This window comes from Dioscorea cayenensis, chromosome 15 (genome assembly GCF_009730915.1).
Source record: "Dioscorea cayenensis subsp. rotundata cultivar TDr96_F1 chromosome 15, TDr96_F1_v2_PseudoChromosome.rev07_lg8_w22 25.fasta, whole genome shotgun sequence".
In the NCBI taxonomy this organism is placed as follows: domain Eukaryota; kingdom Viridiplantae; phylum Streptophyta; class Magnoliopsida; order Dioscoreales; family Dioscoreaceae; genus Dioscorea; species Dioscorea cayenensis.
Window position 1 is genome coordinate 3320893 of NC_052485.1, and position 22916 is coordinate 3343808.

General features: G+C 35.7%; 2 protein-coding genes across 3 annotated transcripts; both read left to right on the forward strand.

Annotated features, from left to right (window-relative positions):
- The first annotated feature begins 899 nt into the window (after positions 1 to 899).
- On the forward strand, positions 900 to 8444 carry LOC120277090 (vacuolar protein sorting-associated protein 35B-like). Its single transcript, XM_039283834.1, has 22 exons — positions 900 to 1098; positions 1204 to 1300; positions 1378 to 1501; positions 1715 to 1900; positions 2317 to 2404; positions 2613 to 2669; positions 2776 to 2865; positions 2944 to 3066; positions 3902 to 3976; positions 4199 to 4258; positions 4589 to 4705; positions 4944 to 5183; positions 5257 to 5322; positions 5439 to 5528; positions 5648 to 5737; positions 6280 to 6369; positions 6598 to 6666; positions 6748 to 6828; positions 6982 to 7089; positions 7170 to 7273; positions 7720 to 7833; positions 7925 to 8444. Exons 1-22 carry the CDS (start codon positions 1006 to 1008, stop codon positions 8133 to 8135), a joined length of 2373 nt encoding a protein of 790 aa, XP_039139768.1. The 5' UTR covers positions 900 to 1005; the 3' UTR covers positions 8136 to 8444.
- A 5903-nt stretch (positions 8445 to 14347) lies between these two features.
- LOC120278132 (plasma membrane ATPase 1-like) lies at positions 14348 to 21306 on the forward strand. 2 transcript variants are annotated; one of them, XM_039285052.1, is made up of 21 exons: positions 14348 to 14404; positions 14489 to 14608; positions 14708 to 14806; positions 14894 to 15031; positions 15104 to 15238; positions 15647 to 15826; positions 15929 to 16135; positions 16231 to 16350; positions 16451 to 16570; positions 16671 to 16793; positions 16915 to 17019; positions 17109 to 17253; positions 17947 to 18111; positions 18205 to 18443; positions 18553 to 18585; positions 18888 to 18969; positions 19165 to 19325; positions 19561 to 19746; positions 19828 to 20010; positions 20105 to 20283; positions 20925 to 21306. In XM_039285052.1, exons 1-21 carry the CDS (start codon positions 14348 to 14350, stop codon positions 21019 to 21021), a joined length of 2874 nt encoding a protein of 957 aa, XP_039140986.1. In that variant the 3' UTR covers positions 21022 to 21306. The 2 variants fall into 2 exon arrangements, with proteins under 2 accessions (XP_039140986.1, XP_039140987.1); XM_039285053.1 differs by having other exon boundaries at positions 14368 to 14404; positions 14708 to 14810; positions 14874 to 15031.
- The last annotated feature ends 1610 nt before the right edge of the window (positions 21307 to 22916 follow it).

Consider the following 22916-nt stretch of genomic DNA (forward strand, 5'->3'; position numbering starts at 1 on the left):
CTGTTCATCAAATTGACAATTTCATCTCAAATATTAACAAAAATTTTTGACATCAGGTCATAAAAAATAGACCGAAATCTTTCGAATGACCACTCATTGAAGCAAAATTAAAATTGAATAATCATTTTGATGTAAATTGAAGTCTAGACCCAAAATAAAAACGGGTCATAGGGTCATAGCTTGGTACCATATCAAAAAATTTACACGCATATATCCGTTAAGAGTTTCCCAACTTTTTTTAAAAAAATAATAATTAAATTAAAAAAATCATCTCTCTGATCACATACTTTAATAGAATTTCTAAAAACCAAATTCATGAAGATTTATTTCAATGAAACCTCGATAAGTCAGGAACGTGTGCAGGTCAGAGATTGATCATCCAGTTCGAGCGTCCTCACCCAGTTACCACCACTATATCCATCAAATGTTGAATTCGATGATTATAAATGTCTCATTCTTCATTTTCACAAAGAAATCAAGTATACCTACGAGCTTTTGGTAATTTATGAATTTTTTTAAAAAAATATTATATATAAAATAAAAAATGAATCGTTTAAAATTTAGCGAAGATCAACAATTCAATACTAGAGTCTGTTTTTCACTCGTCTCCCAAATCAAAACCAAATGTGAAAGTTTCCAAACTGTAATTTATATATATTAAAAAAATATTCAAAGTCTTAAAATTGCATTTTTATTGTAGTATTTTTTTTTTTAGAATATGTAGGATTTTTAAAAATAAAATAACAAAAATAAAATTATATTATTAAAATAGAGAATTATTCCATAAAAAAATATATATATATATATATATATTCAATATTTGAATAATTGTTATTATTAAAGGGTTTTTAAAAATTTCAATTTAACTGCTCTAAATACTAATATTTTGGTATTTACCATTAAGTCCCAGGTTCTCTCTCTCTCTCTCGCAGAGAGTTCACGATCCAGCGAGTGCGAAGCCCCATTCGATCCATTGACGCGTCGTCGGCGATCAACCGGAGGACGATGATCGACGCCGGCGCCGAAGACGAAGAGAAATGGCTGGCCGAAGGCATCGCCGGCATCCAGCACAACGCGTTCTTCATGCATCGTGCTCTGGTTCGCCCCCCATCGATCTCTCCTCATCCTCCTTTTTTCCCTTGTATCCAACCAAAACCCTAATTCTTCGATGGTGATGATGGATCCTGAGTTTCTCGTTTGTAGGATTCGAACAATTTGAAGGATGCGCTCAAGTTCTCCGCCCAGATGCTCTCCGAGCTCCGCACCTCCCGGCTCTCTCCCCACAAGTATTACGAGCTATGTATGCGCTTTTCTTGGATCTTGTTGTGGTGATTCTTAGGGTTTTTGCTGTTGAATTCAATTTGCTTTGGCTGTTAGATATGCGGGCGTTTGACGAGCTGAGGAAGGTGGAGATGTTCTTCAAGGAGGAGACTAAGCGGGGCTGTTCCGTGATTGATCTGTATGAGCTTGTACAGCATGCTGGGAACATCTTGCCCAGGCTGTAAGCAAATTCATTACTTGATCTTCTTCTATTTCTGATTTATGTTCGCTGATCTTGCTTCCATTCTGAAGATAGGTTGTTTATTCCCACAGTAACATCACAATTAGTAATTGTTTCTCTTATCAATTGATTCGTCGTTTGAGTGTTTCATGGAGGATCAGCATGGTCTTTGATTGCTTTGTATGATAATGGGGTTTGGAACGTTTATTGCAGGTACCTTCTTTGCACAGTGGGATCTGTATATATAAAATCGAAAGAAGCCCCTTCGAAAGATGTCCTGAAAGACCTTGTAGAAATGTGTCGGGGCATTCAACATCCTGTTCGCGGACTTTTCTTAAGGAGCTACCTCTCTCAAATCAGCCGGGACCAGTTGCTTGAAATTGGTTTGCAGGATGAGGGGTATGAAAGCTTGATATAACAACTAATTGTTTATACAACATATAGCTCACAATTATGTCTTTTACATGATTGTAGACGCTAAGTGGGGCATACTTAATATGACCCAAATGCTTACAGTCGTATTGAAGTTTTTTTTTTTTTAGTTGTGATATTTATACGGAAGCTACCAATTTAATGCTGATGAGGTGATGATACTTACCCTATCAGTCTAATGTGAATGATAACAAAAACTAATTGTAGTCTCACAAAGTTTTGCCATAGTTATGAAATTTATTCAATTAAAACACTATCATTTTCTTAGAATTGTAATTTACTATTTCAGTTTTGTCTTATCTCATTTTAATCAAGGTGCAAAAATTCAACATTAGCAGCCAGAGGATTGTGTTATTGACTGGTTATTGTTTTAATATCTTCAGGGACGCTGAAAATGTTAATGATGCTGTTGAATTTGTGCTTCAGAATTTCACAGAAATGAATAAGCTCTGGGTTCGAATGCAGCATCAGGTTGGTTGCAATATTGACCATAGATTATATGCTAAATCATGATCATACATGGTGGTAAATTTGCATATCAGTCTCAAAAATATGTCATTCAGGCAGAACATATTGTTATCATTGTAGATTGGTCATCCAGGTATTATAGTGATTGTGAATTATTGATACTGTTAGGTGACCTGAGCTGAGAGTTGGAATCTGGCTTTCTGGTCTGCAGGGACCTGCACGGGAAAGGGAGAAACGTGAGAAAGAAAGGAGCGAACTTCGAGATCTTGTAATATCACTATTTCAGAACTGATGATCACTTGTCCAACAAAAGATCTTATGTTCTGATTGGCATCATGTTTATGAATTCCTCTGGTGGTATTAATTCTTTTTAGGTTGGAAAAAATCTTCATGTTCTCAGCCAGATTGATGGTGTTGATCTTGATATGTACAAAGATATTGTTCTTCCTAGGGTATTGGAGCAGGTTGGGATCTTCTTTGCTTTGCAATTTTACAATTGAGAATAATGCATCTTGGGTTCATATATCAAATTTGTTTTGTAGATTGTCAATTGTAAAGATGAGCTGGCTCAATATTACTTGATGGATTGTATAATTCAAGTCTTTCCGGATGAATACCACTTGCAGACTCTTGAAACATTGTTAGGGGCATGCCCTCAGCTTCAGGTATGGAAATATGTCATGCATTCTAGTTTGCCTATTGCTTATGTTATTCTGTTTTTCGCTCATTCCTAGTATTAAATACACTCACCCATATTTTTTATGATGAAAAAGCAATTAGCTTTAGCGTATCATTAGTGCAGCCAAGTAGCCATCTCTGGTAAAGCTTTTATAATGTTCATTGCAGGCAATGTGCTTAAGATGCATGTATTTTTGAACATGATCTCCACAAGGTCTTATTGATGCCAAATCTTGATAAAAATTTATGATTCTCTCATATATGCAAGAAATGCAGATATAAAGATAAGGGTATTACTTGTCCATTGAACTGCAGTTTTGCCTTCCTAAAAAAGAATCAACATTTGAGCATAAATAGCATGCTACTCTGGGCTTGCGGTCTTGGTATAATTTATGAAGTTTGGAATCTATGGACTTCCTTCAGGATCAATATTTTGTAAATGTGCATGCTCTTGTGCTAGTTATCTCTTAGCATTACACCATCTTTCACACAGTTGAATTTTGAATATACCAATGGAACCATGTTGCTGTCCATTCAGTCTATACATTGATTTCATTGATTAGATATTATGAATGAATTGCACCACTCTTTTTATATTATTCATTGATTGAAACTGCATGAATTCTAGTGCATCTTATTGTCAACTCATCAATTTATCAAGGGGACTTTAGTGTGCAGCTAAAGCTAAATTTTGTTGTATTTTGTCAAGTATTGCTCTCTCTCCCAATTTTCTTTCTTCAATCTTTATTTGTTGTTTTAATTTCAAAAACATTACTCGATGAGCTCCATTAAACTTTGAATCTTCTTCATATTTTTATGCAGCCAACTGTTGACATTAAGACGGTATTGTCCCAGCTTATGGACAGATTATCAAATTATGCTGCCTCAAGCCCAGAAGTGAGTTCTTAATGGCAGATTTGATAGGGATATATTCGTTGGAAGTAGAGATGCAACTTTCTTTGCATTTTATTTCTTTATTTTTTCCAAGTGTAGTGTTTTACTGTTTGAGTCATTCTTTTTTTCTTTTTTTTTTTTTTAAATTTGATGAATGATGTGAAGATCAAGTGGTGCTTTGCTCATAGGGAGTTTGAATAACTTCATAATACTGAAATGCTGCAGGTGTTGCCAGAATTTTTGCAAGTTGAAGCATTTGCTAAATTGAGCAATGCCATAGGAAAGGTAATGTTTGTGTCATCCTTCTTATTATTTGAATTTGCAACATTTTGTAGTGTAAAATTTTATAAGTGGTCATACACATGCACTTCTAGTTTGAGATCTTCCTGTCTAGCACATAGAAGTTCAGAGAAGCCTTAATGTGTTCATGTTGTTCTAGCCTGCTGTTTGATAATCATTTACTTTTTAGCTTTTACAAAATGTTCCATATTATCTTGGATTAAATTATACCTTTGTATTAATTTATTTTATTTTGTACAAGGCGTGAAATTTGCTTGGTTGTTTCCTTTGCTCACTCATATTTTCAACCTCATTGTGCTCTTGATTTCCTTTCAGGTCATAGAAGCCAATGCTGATATGCCAGTTGTTGGAGCTATAACTTTATATGTGTCCCTTCTCACATTTACTCTCCGCGTCCATCCAGATAGGCTTGATTATGTGGATCAAGTGCTTGTAAGTTCATTTATTTTTTCTTCTAATTTGTACTCTCACTTGTGGATTCCATATAAAAAATGGAATATTAACTTTTAGAAATGTACGAGGCCTTCGCAAATCATGCTTTCTTACTGAAATCCTCAGAAGCTTGGATGAGCTTAGTGACAGATTATTTGTGTCTCTATAGGACTTATGATTTATTTTGCATTGGCTTAAAATCTCATCATGACATTCTTTTTCAATCTGTATTCATCAGGGGGCTTGTGTTAGGAAACTTTCGGGCAAAGCCAAGCTTGAGGATAGTAGAGCGACAAAACAAATTGTTGCCCTTTTAAGTGCACCCTTGGAGAAGTATAATGATATTGTCACTGCATTAAATCTTTCTAACTACCCCCGAGTAATGGATCATCTTGATAATGCCACAAATAAAGTCATGGCAGTGGTTATTATTCAGAGCATCATGAAAAATGCCACTTGCATATCTACTTCTGATAAGGTATACAAACGATCCTCTTCTGTTTTTTCTAAAACGCTTTCAATATTGTGATTTGGGCCTTTCTTTCCTTTAGGTGGAAGCTCTATTTGAGTTGATAAAAGGGCTTATAAAGGATGTGGATGGGTCGGCAGAAGATGAGGTATGACCAGATTTGTTAGTTTTGCTCTTTAGGGTATCTCCTTCTCTTGGTTGCTAAAATGTTTGGCACCTTTTTAGTTTTTCTTCATATATCACCTAATTTTTATTTGCTTATAGCTTGATGAAGAGGATTTCAAAGAAGAGCAAAATTCTGTAGCTCGTCTAATTCATATGTTGTATAATGATGATCCTGAAGAGATGCTACAGGTAACATCCATTGATAAATCTTTGATGCAGACACCCTGTTCTCTTATATATATTTTGACTGGTAGCCGCATTGAATCAATAATCATCTACATGCCTGACTGACTATCTATTTATTTCAGATTATATGTACCGTGAGGAAACATATTCTTCTTGGGGGTCCAAAACGGCTTCCATTCACTGTACCATCTCTTGCATTTTCTGCTCTCAAGGTTTGACTTTCAAATCTACTACTTTGATGTTAAATAAAGTTGCATATTCTTACATATCTATGTGTTTTTATTTTGCTAGCCATTCACTACTTCCTATGGAAATTTTTTGTTTTGGTAGGGCTGTTATATTAAACTGATTAGTATCAGCTAGACTTTGATATGCCATTTTTTTCTTTCTATTGCTGATTTGTTTTCATATACTAAACTATTAATTGCTATCATAGGCATTGGATAGGCAACTATGTAGGAATTCATCTCAAAATTTGGTACAAGAAGATTGAACTTCTACTTCCATTTTCATGCAAGCTTGACAGATGATTCTCATCGTATTAACCCAAACAATGATGCATAAGCACTGATAGACCTTATTCATTGCTATAAATAAAATCAATCTTAATTGTTGATATTCGCCCCAATCTTAAAGAGTTCCATTTTTCTGTATTGTCATACTAATAAAAAGGCATGCTAGGCATGATATATGTTTTGGGGTGTAAATATTAAGTACTAAGTTTGTTCAGTGATATCTAATATATTGTCTGCAGTTGGTCCGGCGCTTGCAAGGTCAGGATGGAGATGTGGCTAGTGAAGAGGAGCCTGCAACACCAAAAAAGATCTTTCAGATATTACATCAGGTTTTTAATTTTGTGAACTGACAAATCTTTTTAGCTTCAAAAAGCTATTAGGCTTTGGAAATCAACCAGCTTTAGGTCATGTTGATGGCATTAACATGTTATCTAGGTTATCCTAAATCTTCCATCTTGTGAATCTTAATGTTACCAGATTTGTTTTACTTGAAACATGTTGTGGTAGGTTAACATGAATTGTCTCCTTTTTGAAGTCCTATTTTTGTCTTCATGCAGATTATTGAGGCGTTATCATCTGTTCCTTCACCAGAATTGGCCCTGAGACTCTACTTGCAATGTGCAGAGGTATATAGCATATATTTGAACAACTACTTGCATTCTTCATTGATGGTGAAATATTTCGGCTCATAATTTTCCTTGCATCAGGCTGCTAATGATTGTGATCTTGAACCAGTTGCATATGAATTTTTCACTCAAGCATTTATACTATATGAAGAAGAAGTAGCAGTGAGTAACTCTGGCTTGAGAATTTCATTTTATCATCATATATGGATTTCTGGGTCACAAAGAACAAGGATATATATTTGATAAGTAGTTTGATTTATTCTGCATCAATTTCTGTTTCCACCTCATGATCAGCATTGGCCATCTCGTATGCAGGATTCGAAAGCACAGGTGACTGCAATCCACTTAATCATTGGTACTCTCCAGAGGATGAATATTTTTGGTGTTGAGAATCGAGATACACTAACACATAAAGCCACTGGGGTCTGTTCCTTTGCACTGTGCTTTATTTCAGCATAGTTGGACACTTACTAAATCTTCATGTGGCAATTTTTTCTTTACAGTACTCCGCAAAATTACTAAAGAAGCCTGACCAGTGCAGAGCAGTTTATGCTTGTTCTCACCTTTTCTGGGTTGAAGATCAGGATGGCATCAAAGATGGGGAAAGGTGTGACATGATGTCCTTATTCTTCTTACCTTGAGCATGCATAAGAATGCACAAAGACCCTTTATTTAATTCTCATTTTTCATTTATGTCCATACATATCACTGATCAATCTGTTTTGAGAAGCCAATATGTTTTGATGCTAAAGTGCCCTATCCTTAACATCCTATGTAGTCTCTGAATGGTCCTGTGTGTACACTAGCTTTCACTCTCTAGAATATTATCATGGTGCTGTATCTTTAATCTTTGGTGCACATGCCAACTAAAGAAATTCCTTGTGTGCTGTGATTTATAATTCTTTGTAGGTAACTTCATTTGCAGAATAGGAGACACAATATCTCATTTCCTGATTGGATAATGTCTTTCAAGTCTTGAATTTATGGTTTCAACTTCCAATTGGTTAGCAACCTCCTTGTTTCTTTTTCTTACTCTTTTATTTTTACTTTCAGGGTCCTCCTCTGCCTGAAACGGGCTTTGCGGATTGCAAATGCTGCTCAACAGATGGCTAACGTAACACGTGGCAGCAGCGGACCGGTCACATTGTTTGTCGAAATCCTTAACAAGTAAATTTCCTAAAAACATATTCCTGCTGTATTTTTTTTTAATCATGAAGCCCTTATTAATGACGCTGACTGTTCACCGACACGTTCTCAGGTATCTATATTTCTTCGAGAAAGGGAACCCCCAGATCACAACCGCTGCCATCCAAGGTCTGATCGAATTGATCACAACTGAAATGCAAAGTGAAAATGCAACAACAGACCCAGCAGCAGATGCTTTCTTTGCCAGCACTCTTCGGTACATTCAGCTCCAGAAGGAGAAAGGCGGGACGATTGGTGAAAAATATGAACCAATAAAAGTATAGTATCTCATAATTCGGGCGAAAAGCATATATCATTAGTTTCAGGAGAATGGAAGACTTGCACCATGAACTCTTCTCTTTCATCCAATTCAAATAAACCATTGTAAATGAGCTATCATCTATCACTTGTAATCTCCAAGTGTATTGCATTCACTTAATAGGTTGTCAGAAAAAAGAGCCCATCATCTTTGGAAGTTTTGATAACAGTTTGTTAGATTGAGACCATTTAGCAGTCATGTGATTTGTGTCACCGTTTGTATTTTTCCACTCTGGTTTCTGTTAACACTTTAAAAAAAAAAAAGATTTTCATTATTATTCATCCCTGTTGATCAATTTTAATGTCTAACTGCAAATGCTGACTATAAAATCTACATTGCAGGTTGCTGCCACAGACTCTTTAGTGCCAGCCTTGATGCAGAATTGAAGGTTATGATTACAATTTCATAGGTCAAAATATTTTCAGAGTGACCAACGACCAAGCAGGGGCGGACCCACATGGGTGGCAGCCAGGGCTGAAGCCCGGGCTGACCGACAGGAAAACCTTAGAAGAACCGTGTCCAATAAATTTTTTTATACAAATATTAATGTTTAATAATATTTTATTTGTATCTAGCTAACAAGTAATGGGCTTGAGTGGTTTGTGAGAGTTGAATGATGTGAGCCCACCCTGGTTCAAATCCTAGAGGTTACAATATTAAGTTTTTAATAATTTTAGTAATTAAAACAAGTTTTTTTTTCAAAAAAATTGTGAAAATTTTAAAAATTATAAAAAAAACAATGTTCTAAACTTTATAATTTTTTTTAATAATTAAGAAAAAAATAAATTGATAATGTGGCATGACAAATGTAAAAAAATTCAAGAATGAAAAATTTTTTTCTTATTTAAAAATTACTAAAATTTTAAGTTTTAATAAAATTCGAGAAACTGTTCATAACATCCATCACAATGACAGTAATTGACTTAACACCCCCTTACCGATGAGTTTTGGTTCTGCCACTGGTCGTGGTTGAACTAAGGAGAGACCATGGTTGAGCTAATGCCGAAAAATTAAAGGGTGACGAATATGAGAATATTAACTTTTATTTAAGCCCGGGCTGAACTAAATTCCTGGGTCCGCCACTGCGACCAAGTAGTTAATTGGTAATCAGGTCTTAATAAAATTCTTCACAAAGGATGAGATTTCTAATGTTGAGTGAGGGCACATTTATGAGAGTGTGAGTAGTGGTTGTGTGCGTGTGGTTCTAGCATTTATAGTTTGTGCACGCCCCTGTTTTTTTTAGGAACTTATCTTTCTTGGTTCTAGAATCAAGGAATACTCTGGTTCCAGCTTATTAAAACTTGACACGTGTCTCCAATTACAATAAAAAAAATATAATAACATTACATGCAAAAAATGATAGGTTAAAATCAGTGTATTCTCTGGTTTCAGAATCAGGAGAGATGAACTCTTTTTTTAGCATCTAAGCCGCTCATTTTGGCAAGAAAAAAAAAAATTCAGAGTGTACTCTCTGAGCTTACGCAGGCAATTAAAAGAAATGATGAGGGAAAATGCTTGTTCAGGTTAATAGATCTCTCTCACTTTCTCTATTTCATCAAGGAAAAAACCTTCCTCACTGGTTAATGAAGAAGACTGTTAAGCATGCTAATTTTTTTTTTTTTTTTTGGAAAAGATGGATAAACCACTTCGAATTAAAAGAAGGGTAAATAACCTAAATGGTCACTAAACTATGCACCAATTCCTATTGTGGTCACTGAAGTAAAAAAAATTCTATTCGAGTCACTAAACTTATGAGTTCCTTCCAATGTGGTCACCGTCGCCTATGACGTTAACGATGATCTGACTTGGCACCGCTTTGTCATCGGGGTTAACTACGTCAGCAATGCCACGCAGTTGAAGAAGTCTTCTCTTCTTTTTCTTTTTCTCGCGCCTTGATCATGTGCCCTTTCTCCCTTTTCACCAAGCATTGGAAACCCTAAATCTTCCTTGTTTCTTATCTCAGAATCATTGTGAAGATAGTAAAAACGGTGAAGATGGTGAAGATGGTGAATTCAGATGGCATGGAGATGCTGAAGATGGTGAAACGATAGTATTTTTTAATGCTGATGATGGTGAAGATGGTAAAAATGGTGAAGCTGAAATTTTCAAAGATCTGTATTTATCAATGTTGAAGATGGTGAAGATGTTGAAGTTGTTGATGATGGGAAAACCATCATCTCCTTCCTTTTTCAACTTAGCCGAAATCCCCTACAAGTCCATCCATGCAACCGCCGGCACAAAATCCCCACATTAAACATCCCCCCACCAGTCATCAGCTTCTTCAACAACACTTTGGACGAGCCCAACTTCAGGTCTAACACGTCGAACACTGTCTGGCTCAACATGACCAAGCCAATGATGTTGGTGGTGGCACAAATCAAGGTTTCAGGCACACTAATGAGGTGTCCACATTAGTTGGACTCATGCATGGACTAGAGCATGCTATGGATCTCATCATGGTGGATGTCAAACCAAGTGGGCATGGCTTTGGCGGCGAGCATGTGGAGGATTTTGAGCCGGCGGAAGAGCTTCCACTTTGGATTGTAGTTAGAGAAGGTCATGTCATTGTCAAAGTATCTAATGTGTTTGGAGCGAACTGGAGGTCAAGGGTTGTGAAGAAAGAGAGGGCAGTAGAGGATGAGGAAATGACGATGATGTGGCTATTGCCGATCTTGAGGTGCATCAGGGGATCGTAAAGCTTGGCGAGGTTGGCGAGGAAGGTGTGTAATGCTTGGCCGATGAGTGGGAGAGAGCCGAGAATTGGGTAGCCTTTTTAGTCCTGGAGAGAATGGAATGGTGGTGCGTTGGAAAGAAAGGTAGAGGATTGTGAGGAAGCAAAGGAGAGTGGTGAGGATGAGACATGGATCTACTGACACCATTGTAAGTTTGTGTTTGGCTTTTGGTGAGGCAAGTGTTGCTTGAAAAGAAAAAGAAGAAGAGAAGACTTCTTCAGCTGCGTGGCATTGCTAACGTGGTTGATCGTGATGACATGGCGGAGCCAGGTCAGATCGTTGTTAACGCCGTAGAGGACAGTGACCACATTGGAAGGAATTCATAAGTTTAGTGACTCAAATAGAATTTTTTTTACTTCAGTGACCAAAATAGGAATTGGCACATAGTTTAGTGACCATTTAAGTCATTTACCCTTAAAAGAAAGAGCAAGGTACACCAACCACTAGATGTGGTAAAGTACAACAAAAGGAAAAAAAAACAAAACGGACAACCGCCCACAAACACTAACACCACAAAGTCCGAGTCTCACCAAATTCCTGAACACGTGGACCGAGAAACTCCAGACTTCTCCTAACGACGCTAATGTCATCCGCCATCTTCACTCTAGGACCCTCTGCGAATGATGAGCACCAAGATAGAAGCATACGATTAGTCTTGACAATGATACAAAGAGTAGGCAATACATTTGCATTGAAAAATACATTCATTCCTAGCAAGCCAGATATTCCAAATTAACGCTTTCGACACTAAGTCGACAAACAGCTGTTTATCAAAAAGCAAACTTGATCTCCAGCGACACCAAAGGTCCTTAAGCGAAAGCGACAAGGAAGGAACTGTAGCATTCTAGCATAGTAACCCCATAAGTGTTTCGCAAGTGCACAATGAATGAACAAGTGATCGTTTGATTCAGAGTCGGAGTGACATAAGACACAGGTATCCGAGGGAAGCATGTTACATCTCCGTCTAGTCAGATTATCCAAAGTTAGAATTTTGTTTTTCCACGCAAGTCAGTTGAAGAGGTTGATTTTTTTAGGACAACCTCCACGCCAAAAGAAACGCGCAACTGGGCAACGGAGTCCCCCATCGGTCAAGAAAGAATAGAAGGACTTCACCGAGAATAACCCATTCCCGCAGCATATCCACCGTTTTCTATCCGCCGCCCTACTATCATGGGGATGCATACTAGCACGAATCTGGTTGATCAGCATGTTACCAATGAAAGCGGGGCTCATCCAAATAATGAATGAGCTCGTGAATCGTACCATTTGGGTAGTGGCTGGCTCTAAAAATATCTGGCCACAGGTTCATTGGAGCGCAACCATCAAGCCAACCATCTTTCCAGAAAAGTGTATCCTTCCCGGTAACAACTTTATGAGTGAAGCAGCTCCTGCAGGCCAGCAAACAGGTCATGAGCCCTTTCCAAAAGAGGAGATCCTACCAGCCTGAGTAGGCCACAACTTTTTCTTTTTAGTTCATAGTTTCTTTTTTTTTTCCTCTGTTATTTGTTGTTGTTGTCTTTGGTGTTTTCACTGAATTTTTTATCTCTTGGTTCTTTAATAAATAGCTACCAAGCAGCTTATTTTTCAATAAATAAATAATCATATATATATATATATATATTGATCTGAGCTTAATTACTTGGAAGAAACCTTCCTCACTGGTTAATGAAGAAGACTGTTAAGCATGCTGGTTTTTCTTTTTTATTTTTAGGTCTTAGTTTCTTCTGTTTTTTTTTCCTCTGTTATTTGTTCTTGTTCTCTTTGGTGTTTTCACTGTATTTTTTAGACTGTTGGTTTTTTAATAAATAGCTGCCAAGCAGCTATTTTTTTCAAAAATTAAAAAAAATTATAAATATATAAATAAATAAACATATATATCTATTGATCTGAGCTTAATTACTTAATTTTTAAACTATACACACCAAAAAAAAAAAAATCCTTCTTAAAAGGCCCTTTTCTTTAAATATATATCTATTGACATTAAAATATTCTAATTTAAAATTTTAAATAATTTTTAAATTATCAACATACCAATCCTATTGATTCTTCTTTCTCTCTTCCTCCGGCACCTAGTCCTCAAGCTGGGAAAAAAAGTAACCACCTAGATCCTTAAGCAATCTACAAGCCTTTTACATTTTTTATTTAATATTGATTTTTCATAAAAAAAAAATTATTATTTCCATTTAAAGATTTTATCCAATTCATCTCAAATAAATGGTGGAAATTTACGACCAATGAAACCATTAAAATATAAATAAATTGGTCAAAATTCCATCTTATAAAGATTTATATATCTCTTATCATTACTGAAATCATTTCATGTCTGTTAATATTGATTAATTAGTTAAGATTTAAAAAGGGTCATATTTAACCATAAAATAAAATTTAGATTAAAACAAATTTTTCATTGAGGAATATATACATTTTTCAAAGAATATAGAGGTTATTTATTTGATATAATCTACCACTCAGCCCAAACAGAATTTCACAATGTAATTAAATTCTTATTTTTATGACTAAAAATGACAATTCTAATTATCATGTTCCAAGTTAATGTGTATCTATATTCTATAGATTAAATGAAAATTATCCCATATATATACACTTGTTATCCATGATTTTAAAGAATAATTTTTCTAATTTAAAAATTAACAATATCTGAATCTTCAGAATTTTAAGAGTTTTCCACATTTATTTAAATTCAAGAATTCCCAAATTGTGGGATTTGTTTCTCTCGTACCATATTTTTGGAGGTTCGAGCTAAATTAAAATTAAACTTAAAAGAAATAAATAATTAAAAAAACGCAATAAATAAATAAATATCTTAGCTTCTGATCATCTATCAATATAAAATGAAACCAAAACATAGTCTGAAGACTCTGAACAGCATGTGGGCCACCATCCAATCTCATTGGACTCCATCGTTGACCAAATAGTAAAAGTCAACCTTCAAGTACGTGCTTGCATGCATGCATGCATTACGTGGGAATCATGAACTTCATGCATTAATAACATATTAAATTATATATAAAAAAAAAACTGAAGATATTTCTGCTGGATTTTTTTTTTAATCTCAATTTATCACCTAATTATCATGAATTTAAAAAATGATATTTTAACTTTAATAGAGATTTGTTTTCCTAATATAGAAACAATTATAAAACCTCCCAAACTAATCTAAATAATCCTCTTTCAAAATTTGATGTTTTTCCATATTTATTTAAATTTAAAAATAATAATAATAATCCCAAATTAGTAAGAAAATCTCATTTATTTCATCACGTGGGGGATGATGAGGAATCCAATCTCCACCGTTCGTTCTGAGATCAACGGTTAGGATTGATTGTTTCACCTCCGCGCAGCCTTTTGAGAAATCCCATGAACAACTGATTCGTTTTCAGAGAGAACGAGAGCGAGAGAGAGAGAGAGAGAGAGAGAGAGAGCAATGGCGGGCGAGGAGGCGAGCGCGCTTGAGGCGGTGCTCAAGGAGGAGGTGGATTTGGTATGGAGATTGGAATTGCAAGCTTGTGCGGCAATGGGGGGTGTTTGATTTCGGCGCTGATTGTGTTTGTTTTGCTTTGTTTAGGAGAAAATCCCAATGGATGAGGTGTTTGAGAGGCTGAGATGCGGCAAGGAAGGACTCAGCACGCAGAGAGCTGAGGAAAGGATCAGCATCTTTGGCCTCAACAAGCTGGAAGAGAAGGAGGTGGGTGGGTGATGATGAATTGAGATGAGTGATTAATGGCTTAGGTTTTGATTTTTTTTGCTGATTTTTTTAGGTTTTGGTTTTGGTTTTGGTGTTCAGGAGAGTAAAATTCTCAAATTTTTGGGGTTTATGTGGAATCCGCTGTCTTGGGTCATGGAGGCGGCGGCGCTAATGGCCATCATTGTGGCCAATGGAGGAGTTTGTGAATCGTGATCCTTCTCTATGTTTGATTCATTTGTGGTTCAGTTTGTGATCGTGGTGTTAGGGTTGATCGTTAATTTGCAGGGCCAGCCTCCTGATTGGCAAGATTTCACTGGAATCGTTATCCTTCTGGTGATCAACTCCACCATTAGCTTCTATGAAGAGAACAACGCTGGCAATGCTGCAGCGGCTCTGATGGCACGGCTCGCCCCTAAAGCTAAGGTAAGCTTAATTCCATTGTTGGTTTATCTCTTCTGGGATTGTAGTTTGATTCATGGTTTGCTCTGTTTTCAGGTGCTTAGAGATGGACAATGGAGAGAAGAGGATGCGTCCATCCTCGTCCCTGGGGACATCATCAGCGTGAAGCTTGGGGATATTATCCCCGCCGATGCTCGACTCCTTGAAGGAGATCCTCTGAAAATCGATCAGGTTCTTGCTTAATTCTTCTTACCATGTGATCTAATATGTTCTCTGGATTTCCCTGGAACTTCACAGTATTGTAGAAATGAGAAAGCAAACAAAAATAAATTTTGAAAGTTCCTGTTTTTTATTCCTTTTCTAGCAGTTTTCAATGAATTTGATAACTTTGCTTATGAGATTAGATTTGAGCTAATTTGTAATATATGAAGATGCTACTGCTTATCTTTTTTTCAGCAGATCATAAGAGGTTTTTCTTTTTCCAATTTCAATTCTTCTGAATTTTTTCTTTCATTATGTTTTTGCATCCAATCATTTACCACATCCTACACTTTATAATTTGCGCATTAATATTAACTGTTTGTTAATTGAAATGCAAATATGATTGAGCACAATTAAACCCCTGTTTCCCTTGCATAGTCTGCCCTCACTGGGGAGTCATTGCCGGTGACGAAAGGCCCCGGCGATGGCGTTTATTCTGGTTCCACATGCAAGCAGGGAGAGATTGAAGCTATCGTCACTGCTACTGGAGTTCACTCCTTCTTTGGCAAGGCTGCACATCTTGTAGACTCCACCAACCAAGTTGGCCACTTCCAAAAGGCAAGTCGGAAGAATGATTTTATGAAGAAGCTATAGTATGACTGTTCATTGTAGTAAGAGTTAAATGTGAAATATTCAATAGTTTTCTGCATGTTGTTGTAGGTATTGAAGTCTATTGGAAATTTCTGCATTTGCTCAATTGCAGTGGGAATGATTGTGGAAATCGTTGGGATGTACGCGATCCAGCACAGAGCCTACCGGACAGGAATAGATAATCTGTTAGTCCTCCTCATTGGAGGAATCCCTATAGCTATGCCTACGGTTCTGTCTGTCACAATGGCAATTGGCTCTCATCGTTTATCTCAGCAGGTTGGCGTTATTTAACATTTGTTGAGAAGTTAATAATTTCAGAGTTTTAGTGGTGTATTTTTAATGGATTTCCTCATTCTCTGGTAAAATTACAGGGAGCTATAACAAAAAGGATGACTGCCATAGAGGAAATGGCTGGCATGGATGTTCTTTGCAGTGATAAAACTGGAACTCTGACTTTGAACAAGCTTACAGTAGACAGAAATCTTATAGAGGCCAGTCTTAGGAAATGATTGAAATTTAAAAAAAAAAAAAAATCTCTTTCCGTCAAGTTTGAAAATTTTGTATATATGCATGAATTAGATCCACTTTCAGGTTTTTACCAAGGGTGCTGATCGAGATACTGTGATATTAATGGCTGCCAGAGCCTCAAGAACTGAAAATCAGGACGCTATAGACACTGCTATTGTTGGTATGCTTGCTGACCCAAAAGAGGTATACTGGAGTCTTTATATTATTTATATATATATATATATTGGTTTTTGTGACTCTTGTTCATCTTTTTTCTCTTTTTTTTTTGCTTACTACCAAAAAGGCTAGGGACGGAATTCAAGAGGTTCACTTTTTGCCATTTAATCCTACCGACAAAAGAACTGCTTTAACTTACATTGACAATGAGTCGAAAATGCATCGTGTCAGCAAAGGTGCACCAGAACAGGTATTGATGCTTTTTTAATTTATTTATTTATTTATTGTTTTTTGACATCTTAGTTAAACCTAACTGGATCTTATCTTATAGAAGCCTTTTGTTTTTATTGCTTGTGCTGACTCAAATGCAGATTCTAAACCTTGCACATAATAAGTCGGAGATAGAACGTAGAGTTCATACTATTATTGATAAGTTTGCTGAACGTGGGCTCCGTTCACTTGCAGTGGCACATCAGGTACATGGTTATATGCATACTTTCTTTCATTTTATCTATTTATCTCTTTTTGTCTGGCCATTTGTAGTATATATTTCGGTATTATGCAGGAAGTGCCAGAGGGAAGGAAAGAAAGTTCAGGAGGTCCATGGCAGTTTGTTGGTCTGCTCCCTCTTTTTGATCCTCCCAGACATGATAGTGCAGAAACAATACAAAAGGCACTCAACCTTGGTGTGAGTGTCAAAATGATCACAGGTATGGTTTATGCTAGACTACCTTTTTCTTTTTTGCTGGTTCAATTTTGTTAAGCTAACTTGTCTTTGTTTCTAAATGAACTGAAATTGTAAATTCAGGAAAATTTTAACCATTCTTTGGCTGTCCAACTTTTTTTTAGTGACAGATTCTGTCCGCTTTTTTAGTCTTCACACATTTATGAATTGAATCTACTTCTCATGGATAGGAACCAGTTTATTCTGTCCAAGTCATTCTTCAGACATTTATGAATTGAACTACTTCTCACCAGTGTCAAAACCAGGGGACCTGTATCAGTTTGCACATAGGCCATTGTTTGAAACTCTTAGGTTGTCATGCATAAGCTTCATTTCTTGGTTAGGGTGGAGAGATAATTGCTAATAATAACATTTCTTAATATCTGGATTTGATTCGAGTAAAAGATAGAAAGGATTAGTGGAAGGACATTTCTCCAACCTTCCAAATGCCATGAACATTTACTCTATTGGTCAATTAAGAAGTCATACTGAGTTCAGCCAGGAGAATACGCATTTGAAGTAAAATCTTTTGGTACTTAGATCAATTTTTTTTTTCAGAGTTTATAGGTTTGATTAATGATGGTATAGGAAGGCAAGCATCGATCTTGTTAACTCTTTGTTGTTCTAACAATGGTCAATCTTAAAGTTTACGTTTTGGGTAACTGTTAAAATCAATCAGGCGATCAGCTTGCCATAGGAAAAGAAACTGGGCGCCGCTTAGGAATGGGTTCAAATATGTACCCGTCCTCTGCTTTGCTGGGCAACAACAAGGATAACTCTGTTGCCGCTTTGCCAGTTGACGAACTGATTGAGAAGGCTGATGGTTTTGCTGGAGTCTTCCCTGGTATTACTTCTGTTTTATCTTCTCATTCAGCAACTCCTTTTCTTCAACAGAAGCAACTAGATTGTCATAACCTTCTTGAATCTCTATTTTCAGAGCACAAGTATGAGATTGTTGAGCGTTTGCAAGCACGGAAGCATATCTGTGGTATGACAGGTGATGGAGTGAATGATGCTCCCGCATTGAAGAAGGCCGATATTGGGATAGCTGTTGCAGACGCAACTGATGCTGCTCGTAGTGCTTCTGACATTGTGCTCACTGAACCTGGATTGAGTGTCATCATCAGTGCAGTCCTAACCAGTCGCGCTATATTCCAGAGGATGAAAAATTATACTGTGAGTTCTGATTTTTGTCGTCAACCTTGTTAAAAAAACAATTATTATTATGTGGCTTCTCTCTGCTTTTGCCTAAGTTGATCGTTTGCAATGCTTTTCACCGTTGCAGATCTATGCAGTGTCAATTACCATTCGTATTGTGGTATGTGCTTTCATGTTAACCATTATGGTTTAGTCTTTATTGAGTACTTATGATTATATTTCTCATGATTAGTCAATTATCTAGTGGCCAAAACAAAGTAATACTTGCTTGCTTTGAAAAATATTAAGTAGATTATTTATAGTAGCACAGATAATAACCACAAATTGTTGAGGTGGCATAGTTTTTCATTTCGAACAAACACAAATTTTTTTCATGCTTTCATTTTAATAGCATGCTCTTTACAACTTGCTCAAAAATGACAAATGCTAAAAGAGATTCTTACTCTGCATTAATTGAAACAGTTTGGCTTTATGCTGCTCGCTCTCATATGGAAGTTTGACTTTCCACCCTTTATGGTTCTCATAATTGCTATCCTCAACGATGGTAATTTTTCTTTACAAGATCCTCTTTTCTTTGTCCAAAATTCACTCTTTGCTTTAGTTTGTAATGACTTGCTCCATTGTTTGAACTTTGAAAGGATTGCCTTGTCAAATATTTGATCATTTATACCTCTGTTTGATCTAATTAATCCAGCTAGCCTCCTGTCCGGATAACAGATTCTTGTATTAACACTATCAGGTACGATAATGACGATATCAAAGGACAGAGTGAAACCTTCTCCTCTCCCGGACAGTTGGAAACTGGCGGAAATTTTTGCAACCGGAATCATCCTTGGAGGTTATTTGGCAATAATGACAGTCATTTTCTTCTGGGCTGCATACAAAACTGATTTCTTCCCGGTACATTCTTTGTTTTCCAACCGTTCACTGGCCTGATTTTAAATTTATTCTCTAATGAGATACATAATTGATAATTCTGGCACTCCCATGTTAACTTTTATCAACGACCAGAACATGAATCTAGTTTGAATACAATGTTTAGTCTTTGTAGTTTAATCAGTTCAGGTTCATTGAAGTTTATCACATAGTCTTCACTGTACTAATCTTAACATTTATTGTTTTGAAAACCCATCAGCGGGTATTCCATGTTGAGAGCCTTCAGGAAACTGCTCAAGGCGACACCCAAAAGCTCGCCTCTGCAATTTACCTGCAAGTAAGCATAATTAGTCAGGCACTCATATTTGTGACACGATCCCGCAATTGGTCCTTTGTTGAGCGCCCAGGTTTACTGCTTGTTACAGCCTTTGTGATTGCTCAGCTGGTGAGTGCATGCTTACTTTTGTTAAACGTTTCATATCCAATGGAGTTCTGTATTACTATATTTTACTGTTTAATAATGCAGATTGCCACTGCAATAGCTGTGTATGCCAACTGGGGATTTACTGCAATCAAAGGGATTGGATGGGGCTGGGCTGGAATTATTTGGCTTTACAACTTCATATTCTACTTCCCACTTGATATCATCAAATTCATGATCAGATATGCTTTGAGTGGGAGACAATGGGATCATCTTTTTGAGAGAAAAGTACCATGCTATGCAGTCCTCCAGAATCTCATTCTCATACATTGTCATGAAACTGTGGGCATCTCTTGCTGATAAAACTCCATCAATTTTGCAGGTTGCCTTCACTAGGAAAAAGGACTTTGGTAAAGAAGCAAGGGAATTGAAGTGGGCTCATGCTCAGAGAACATTGAATGGTTTGCAGCCTCCTGACACTAAGATGTTCAATGATAGAACCAACTTGGATGATCCTAATCGCATGGCTGAAGACTCCAAAAGAAGAGCTGAGATTGCAAGGTAAGCCCATTACTCAAACGCTGCACCACGATGACATATATCACCAAATAAAAAAAATATGGCACAATTTTATTAGGTAAAAAGTGCAAGTGATTATTATAGAAATTATGGTATATTTTATTATTACAGAATGAGTGCTTGGTTAACAAAATAAAAAAATTACACAAGCTAGTTGACCGGTAGCCGGACAGCCAGTGGATTGGTAACCGGTCGTCAGAGGCCGGGTGGACCAATAGTGAGTCATTAAAGGCCGGCCAAACAGTGGCCAGACTACTGATGAGTTACCGAAGGCCAACTGAATGGTGGTCGGACTGCCAATAGACCAATGGTTGATGGTTGGATCAAGAAAAGATAGACTTTTTACAATGAAAATTTTTTTCCTACTCCTAATAGAATATTTTTTTTATTCTATAATACTCCCATTATAACATAATTTTTAGTGTAAAATAAGTACCCAAACAATAATTATGCCCATATTATACTGATGATTATGGCATATTTTTGAATTATCAAAACTAGTCCTAAATAAGAAAAATCTTAATTTGTGAAATATATTACTTTTGTTCTTTTGTTACTGTTTTCAACCTTATTTCAACACATTGAGGTTTAGTATCTAATGTGTAAAACATATTATTTAACAGGCTCAGAGAATTGAATACATTGAAGGGGTATATGGAGTCTGTGATAAGAAACAAAGGCATCAACATTGAAACTATTGAAAAATCCTACACAGTGTAAAGAACAGCAGCTTGTGACAAGTTATATATTTATGTACAGGAAGAACTTTCCTGCTGGTGCTGACGGCGGTAAATATAAGTTCATTTATGCTGTCATGATAATTATTGACCTGAATTATTTACCACACTAATGATTCTCTTATTCTTTAATTAGCACTAAACTATGCTTGTGAATTGGATTTCTCTTTGTACCTTGAAACACATTGGCATTGTTTTGGTGCATAAGCTTAGATTTTGTTAGTAGCCTTTAACATGGTACTGAATCTTATGAATGTTTCTAAATGATTTCCAGCTTTTAATGAATCTGGAAATTTGTTGAATTTTGGTGATGTTTATTAAATCAGGCATTTTATATATTGAAATTGTTTTTTAGGGCTTCTGTTTGATTAACAACGAATGCATAAAAGATGTGGATTTTTACTGTGTATTATTTGTGGAGAAATAGCCAATCTTTACTGGAATATTCACTTTGGAATCCACACATATTCCCCCCACCCTTTTTTTGTCATTGACCACCAGTTTTTTTTTTTTATAATTTCTTTATTATTATTATTTTTAAAAGGTGGATAAACCACCATTTTCTTTAGAAATCATATATTCTAAATTAATCTAGAATTATATTGTTTTTGCTGAGATACCCCTGTATAAATGAAATTTCAATTATTTATTTTCTGTTAAAATGGTATTTCAATTATTTATTTTCTGTTAAAATGGTATTTCTGATTTATTTTCTTATATACTCCTCTCAACAAAAATCAACTAAAAGTTTTTTATAAATTTTTCCCCCTATTTTATTTATTTTAATAAATAAAAAATAGAAAAAAAACAATTAAGGTTTATGTAATTCTTTTTTGAAACAATTAATAAATTGCAATTGGTTAGTAACATAAATCAAAAGTTACAAAAAAAATAAATCTGATCCCTAAATCCACTTAGTTTAAATGGTTTAAAGTGTCTCATGTGGCGTGCAGAATGGTGAGGGTTCAAATCTCTCTGTTAGAGACACTTGTTGTCTTAGACACTTGTCATCTTTTAAAAAATAATAATAAATATCAATTATTGGTATGAGAATTGATATACTCTACTTAATCATCATCATATATCTTATGCCGCTCATATTGTTGGTATAAGAACTGATAAACTCTACTCCTCACTGTGGTGATGGAGTCCTTGAGCTTCATCATTTTTTTGTTTTTTTAAAAATTTAATGGTTGCATTAGTAATTAAGTGTGGTTTATAGAGTTATATAAATAAATATTTATTTTTATGATAATAAATTAACACTTACCCGCTTTTAAAGAAGTATTCAAGTAATTTCCCCTAAAAACGTCTTAATATTTGTCATAATATGCATCATTTAAATATTCTATTGTCTTTAGCTGTCACCATTTGATTGCACATATTATAGTCCGCATGAAATTAAACAGTAACATGATTATTAAAAAATAATAATAATAATAATAATAATAATGTTATTCATGAGCAGATATAAAACCAATGAAAAATAGACAGGGGGACCAAAAGCATATTCACGTGAAATTAAACAGGGACATGATAATTGAAGTATATAAATAAAAATGATAATGTCATTCATGAATAAAGATTAGAATATAATGAAGAAAAAGACATAAGTGGGACCCAAAAAATAAAAAGTAGAAAATAGTTTGATAAGTGATAGTAAATATGAAAAAACAAAAATCAATTAATAAGAAGGGAAAATTACTGTTCACCCCTCGTAATTTTCAAAACTTCCCAAAAACCCCCTCCAACTTTTCACGACACTTTGACATACTCCGTTATATTTTTACATTCCTTTTAACCCCTCAGGTAAGTTAAGTGGGTCCACGATATGAAATTCCTTTTTGCGCTTCGAAAGTGGGAAAAATGGTAGCCAAT

What these genes read in the sequence shown, in the direction of transcription:
- LOC120277090 (XM_039283834.1), top strand. Translation starts at nt 1,006, where the DNA reads ATGATCGACGCCGGCGCCGAAGACGAAGAGAAATGGCTGGCCGAAGGC. An exon ending in GGAGCGAACTTCGAGATCTT is followed by an intron (nt 2,670 to 2,775) that starts GTAATATCACTA and finishes AATTCTTTTTAG; the next exon opens with GTTGGAAAAAATCTTCATGT. An exon ending in TTCCTAGGGTATTGGAGCAG is followed by an intron (nt 2,866 to 2,943) that starts GTTGGGATCTTC and finishes TTTGTTTTGTAG; the next exon opens with ATTGTCAATTGTAAAGATGA.
- LOC120278132 (XM_039285052.1), top strand. Translation starts at nt 14,348, where the DNA reads ATGGCGGGCGAGGAGGCGAGCGCGCTTGAGGCGGTGCTCAAGGAGGAG. An exon ending in CCTTTGTGATTGCTCAGCTG is followed by an intron (nt 19,747 to 19,827) that starts GTGAGTGCATGC and finishes TTAATAATGCAG; the next exon opens with ATTGCCACTGCAATAGCTGT. An exon ending in AGAAGAGCTGAGATTGCAAG is followed by an intron (nt 20,284 to 20,924) that starts GTAAGCCCATTA and finishes ATTATTTAACAG; the next exon opens with GCTCAGAGAATTGAATACAT.